At 35.9% G+C, this 6,319-nt stretch overlaps 1 protein-coding gene across 2 annotated transcripts; it reads left to right on the top strand.

The window, feature by feature from the left end:
• The first annotated feature begins 2,040 nt into the window (after positions 1-2,040).
• Positions 2,041-4,273, top strand: LOC145947364 (uncharacterized). 2 transcript variants are annotated; one of them, XM_083057165.1, is made up of 2 exons: positions 2,041-2,212; positions 3,249-4,273. In XM_083057165.1, the coding sequence occupies exon 2, from the start codon at positions 3,534-3,536 to the stop codon at positions 4,140-4,142; it is 609 nt and encodes a 202-aa protein (XP_082913291.1). In that variant the 5' UTR covers positions 2,041-2,212; positions 3,249-3,533; the 3' UTR covers positions 4,143-4,273. The 2 variants fall into 2 exon arrangements, with proteins under 2 accessions (XP_082913291.1, XP_082913290.1); XM_083057164.1 differs by having other exon boundaries at positions 2,041-2,443.
• Positions 4,274-6,319: the final 2,046 nt, after the last annotated feature.

Here is a 6,319-nt window from a genome sequence, read left to right as displayed (position 1 = left end):
TACTACTTGTAGTAATCATAATAGATAATCGCCTTTAATATTTCTTGTTATTTTTCGCGATCGCATCTCGAAAGGTCATACACCTCTATCGTGCGAATTAAGGCCGCAGATAAACAATATCGCTCTATGCTTTATACGAGGTAACAATTTTTATTGTTATTATAGATTCTTTAATATATTACGAAATAAATGCATGGAGAATATTATGTCTCTTGAATTTCAAATTAATTATTAATAAACGCTTGACGTATCACGATATGTCGTTCCTTTAAACACTCGATCTTGCGATTCATATCATATTGCACATTATCTATCCAAAAATAATTAGCATTTTACATTTGAATCTGTGAAAAGTTTAAACTGTAAGGCAAAACGTTATGTTTAAGCATATTTAAATAATATCAACCATCGCTTGTAAATGTCGCAATAAAATAAACAATAATTTATAATTATAAACAAATAAGCAAATAATTTATAATTTCCATCTTTTGTGCTTACTATTTTAAATGAATGTATCGCGAGAAATATTTGTCTCTATAAATTGTCATCTCAATACTCTTATAATCGCGAAAGTTAATTAATTGCGCAAACTGATAATCTCTAATTATTCTCTCGTGTATAGGGGGTGGAAGGGGGGTGGGGGTTTGTGCAAAATTATTTAATTTAATATTTTTTATTTTATGCTTAGCTTTTACTCCAGGATCAACGACGTCAATAGCTCTTTAACGTTTGTTTTTCTTTACTTAAATTTTTTAAACGGATTCAGCAAAACTGTTTCTTTTAATTTGCAAGGGGGGGTTTAACCTCCCCACCCCCCACGATCCGCCAGTGCATATATATATATATATATATATATATATTTATTCGATTTCATCTAGGATTTTATATAAGTTCAAAAATCCCGTACTAATCATATAAAATTGATTCTTAGTAAGATCAATTGGTTTTCTTATATGTTGTAGCTTATGATCTGCTGAACAAAAATGTAATAGGCTCAAAGCTAAATAATAGATGGTTACTGATTTACAGCTAATCAAACACGAAAAATTAGGACTTTGCGAGTTGTTTGACTGGTTGTAACTTGTTAAGTAACTGTCCATTATTTAGCTTTGAGGCTATTACATCTTTTTATCAGAATGCCTTAAACTACAACATATCAAAAATTTAACCAATTCCACTGAAAGACAAAATTCTATGTATTTTGTACAGGGTCTTTTAGTCTCAAAATAGAAACGGAACTTATAAATATATGCAAAAACATTTACATCTGTTTTAAAAATGTATCTTTGTATACTTAAAATATATACATATATATAGTTTAACTATACTAGAGAATCAAATAATATGTATTATAAATTATCTTGGTACGACAGTCGTTTATATCTGTTCTCAAGACATCAATTTGTAAACTTAAAAATCTTTCTCTTCCTATCTTATATATAGATGTAATGCACTAGGAAACACATAGCTCTCAGACCTCTGACTAACATCACTTATCTAAGTTATCTTATCCGTATAATTATACTCATACTTTAAAATTTCTAAATGGAAACTAGAAAAAGAATTCATCCCACAAGTAGAAGCCTCAGTTTAGAGAAGTCGACAGTTGTTGCAAATGAGGTGTGTGTGTGTGTGTGTGTGTGTGTCATGTGGAATGCATGCGGGAGAAAATGTATAAGTGGGAAAATTACATGATTGAGAAGTAGCGGATTTGCACTTTATTAATGCTCGTAAAAAAGCGACGCGCGAGATTTTCGCCTCTCTCGGCCCGCGAGCCAATCATGCTCGCCCGTGCCCCCTCGATAGCGCGGTGCGGCGATAGCCGCGCTCTCGCAGCGACGGGTTAGACCGACCGATGCCGTTCGAGCGCACAGGATCAACCGCCCGCGAGCAAACAAAATATATATACAAAACAATCTTGCCCTCCGACTATCCGAATGCTCACCGCCATATAATCTCACTATATAAAACGGTGATCTAATCCCGCGGAACATTCTGGAAGGTCGTCGAGACAAACATATGAGCTCGAGGCCGAGTATGACCCTCTGCGCGGCAGTCGATCGTCGCACACACATCGATCAGCAGCTCGCAAAAAGTATCTCTAACGCTTCCGTCGGATACCGCGTAACGTTCTGTTCGCCGTTTGCAAGGCCACCGTTCGCGCACTAATAAACTACTGTAGAACTTGTAATTTTTTGTAAATATAAAAGTGGTTTGTAAGAAACTTTAGAATATTGCCCGAACACGCTCCGCTTCACCATTCCTCCGCTCACTATTGCTGCACGCGCGATTTCGAGATCGCACAACAGTCGTGAAAGGATAGTGTGCGTATCCTGTAAAATGTCGTTAAAATCAATTCTAATAATGTCGATCCTATGGATCATCGCTGATGCTGCTCGCATCCTTGTGATTTTAGTGGAGCCATCTCACATGCAGCCATCAGGTTTTCTCTTTATTATATAAAGAATTTTATCATTTTATTGTAAAATAATATTTTGTATATGTATAAGCTTCCTTAAAGCTTTCTTAAACGACGCCAGTGTTTAAAGGATGCATCTATTTTTAGATATCTTTAAAATTTTGTGAATTTTTGCCAAATAAAATAAAATAAAATACATATTGAGAAATTATTTTTTTTAATTTTATTATTTAAATGAATAACTTTGAACAGAATAATAGAATAGAATAATAATTTTAAAAGTTGTCTTTAACTTAACTTTCCTTAACGCGTAATTATATATATATAGTTTTAAAAAAGACATTTATATTACATTTAAATTTTTATTTCTTTATATCAGAGGGATCCAGACCGAAACAAAATTAGGGTTCGGTTTCTGTTACGGGGTTTAATAAAATATTTAATAACTGTTCTGGTTCCAGTTTTGGTTTTTTGATAAATAAAGGAAACCGAAACCGTTTAAATTACGATTTTTTCAGTTACAATTCCGATTTTTAAAATTTTTACTTTTTATTTTTCTAATTAAATTAATTTCTAAATTATATTACTTTAAAAAATTATTATAAATTTTTATGAGATATAAATAAACAGCACTTTATATTATACAAGAAAATATATATATGTATCTATATTATATATATATATATATATATATATATATATATATATATATTGTTACGTCCCTGGTTTTCTTCCCCTGAGCGCCTTCATTTTCATCCCCCGAGTATCATCGCTAGGAGTATTGTTTATTAACAACCGGGTGCGGATGTTTTTGCGGCGCCATATTTAGATTTGGTCTAGCCGATGCATCGAGCGAACGCTACGAGACCTGATTACTATTCTTTTTCGCATTCTGAATGCATATATTATTATATTTCGTCGCATTCGTGTATTGGATCATTTTATTAAAGATCCTTTCTTCCTTACGCGTGTTAATTCATTTCGTGCGCGTGTGAGAGTGAGTGAGTGCGAGAGACGTCCTTTTGCGAGATATTGCAAAGGTCACCCCGAGGACGTAACATTTTGGGGGCTCGTCCGGGATCGAACGAACAACGAGCTACGAAGGATTTGAGAGATGGCAATACAACATTCGCCGAGGAAAACCCGATCGCAAGCTCCGTCTCGAGACACCGTCAGCGAGGAGCCGACGGAACACACGTCGACGCAGGGAGATCTCTTGCAGACTGCAATGGAGGAGATTCGTCAGCTGCGAGAGGAGCGGGAACAACAAATCCGCTTCGAAGCGGTGTTGCAACAACGCGACGAGGAGCTGCGGCAGTTGGAGCAGAGAATCGCTTCGCGGGAAGACACACAGCTAAGTCTTTCCGAGAATAGAGCTTGCGGAGATTTTTCCGAAAACAGGGTTTCCGCGGATGTAATTCCCGAAAACGATTTGCGCGCGAAAATAGGCTTTAAATTAAAGCCCGACGTTTTTGACGGGAAAGTTCCGCTGCGAGAGTTCCTCTCGCAATTTCTTTTAATCGCGCGTGCAAATAATTGGGACGAATCGACTAAAACAGTAGCTTTGACCGCGAGTTTGAGAGGGAAAGCGCGGACTGTCTTAGAAAATATAGAGAATTTTGATCATTTAAATTTTTCAGAATTAAAGTCGAAGCTTGAGCTTCTTTTCGGGGAGGGGAATTTAACCCAAAATTACTACTCGCTGTTCACTAATCGTAGATAAAAGTACGGAGAAGATTTAGCCTCTTTCGGTGCCGAGTTAGAAAGACTGTCGCGATTAGCATATCCGGAGTGTCCTTTCGCGGTGAGAGATAAAATCGCGTGCGCGCAATTTGTTTCGGCTTTCTCCGATGGTTTCTTGAGGACTCTCCAATTAGAGGGAATAACCTCCTTAAATTTGGCCGTTGAGAGAGCAAAAACAGTGAAAATAATACAGGGAGAAAATTTCGAAAAGGGAAGAGAAAATTTCGGAAGATTTAATAGAAATTTTGGAGAATCGAATTTTTATCAAAAGGCGGAGAGGAGCGGCGCGCGGAACGGAAACGAAAACGCGCGGAACGGAAATGACGCGCAGAAAGATGTCGGAAAGAAAAATCCTTCGGGAGGGAAATCGCGAGGAAATAATTTTTCCTCGAAAGGGAAAGAATGTTGGACGTGTGGAAAAACAGGACATTTTCGATCTGAATGTCCTGAAGAAAAGGGAAACGCGGTTTAGTTGAGCTGCGCGGGGTGCGCTCGACTTACTCACAAACCCCAAAAAATCGATTTATAGATTTTAGTATCGGTAGAATTAGGGAAAATAATTTCTATTATAATGGAAAGATAGATGGAAAGAAATGTTCTTTAAAGATAGACACGGGCTCCGATATTTCCTTGTTAAATAGAAAGTTGATAAATAACAATATTTAAGGTTAGAGAAAAAGGTTAGAGTTAAAAATTGTAATTTAAAATATCCAACAGGAGAAAAAGTAATAATCGAATTTCAAGTTGAGGTTAGAGTAGAAGTTGGAAAATATTCTATTTTGATTCCCATGTTCGTTGCTGACATAAATGACGATTGCCTATTAGGACCCGATTTTCTTAAGCAAATTAATTTAGAAAATATTTTTGATTTTGAATTTAACAAAAAAGAAATAAATAAAGTTTATAATTGTTCTCGGATTGAAAATTCTTTTAAAATTCCATCTATCTTAAAGGAACTTTTTGAAAATAATTCAACCAATTTGGAAAATACACAAGAAGAAATTTTCGCTGACATTTTGAATAATTTTTGCGATGTATTCTCTGAAATTATTGTGGCTGGCAATTGCAATGTTGTTGAACATGTTATCAATGTGAAAGACTCTCTCCCCATAAAGCAGGTATCTCGTCAAATTCCAATTCATTTAAGGAAGGAAGTAGATAAAATAATTGAGGATATGAGAGAACAAGGAGTTATTGAGGAATCACAAAGTCCCTGGATTTCTCCGGCCGTCATGAGGAAAAAGGATGGCAGTTTAAGATTTTGCGTCGATTACCGGAAGTTAAATAATATCACGGTAAAGGATTCATACCCCCTTCCCAGAATCGACGACATTTTAGATCAACTTACAGGTAATTGTTGGTTTTCCACATTAGATTTGAAAAGTGGTTATTGGCAACTAAAAGTCCGATCGGAGGACAAAGAAAAGACGGCCTTCTCGATCGGCAGAGGTCTTTGGCAATTTACAGTAATGCCGTTCGGTTTATGTAACGCCCCCGCGACATTTGAACGACTTATGGAGAAAGTTTTACACGGTTTATTATCAAAAATATGTTTGGTATATTTGGATGACGTAATAATTTTTGGAAAAAGTTTTGAAGAAATACTCGAAAATTTAAATTTAGTATTTACGCGATTAAAAGAAGCTAATTTAAAAATTAATCCAAAAAAATGTATTTTCTTCCAAAAAAATGTAAAATATTTGGGACATATAATTTCCGAAGAGGGCGTGACTACGGATCCGGAAAAGATTGTTGCCATAAAAGATTGGCCGATCCCCCATACAAGGAAACAGTTGCGAAGTTTCTTAGGGTTTTGTTCGTATTATAGGAAATTTGTGAAAGGATTTTTTTCTTTGGCAAAGCCCCTTTACGCGCTGACAGAAAGTCAAGTTAAATTTGTTTGGGGAAGTGAATGCCAAAATGCATTTGATCAATTGAAGCTGATGTTATCGTCTTCTCCGATATTATCTTTTCCTAAGGGAGAGGATGAATTCGTTTTAGATACGGACGCTTCTAATATTGGTATCGGTGCGGTATTGTCTCAAAGACAATTTGGAGAAGAAAAAGTTATCGCGTATTTTAGTAAAGTGCTTAGCAAGGCTGAGCGGAATTATTGTGTCACTCGTAGAGAATTATTAGCGATAGTAGGTTCTTTGA

Source organism: Prenolepis imparis, unplaced genomic scaffold, assembly GCF_030444845.1.
Source record: "Prenolepis imparis isolate NDT839.2.m4 unplaced genomic scaffold, iyPreImpa1.0 SCAF_69, whole genome shotgun sequence".
In the NCBI taxonomy this organism is placed as follows: Eukaryota; Metazoa; Arthropoda; class Insecta; order Hymenoptera; family Formicidae; genus Prenolepis; species Prenolepis imparis.
Note: the sequence above shows the minus strand (reverse complement) of the source record. Positions and strands in the feature narration are given on the sequence as shown.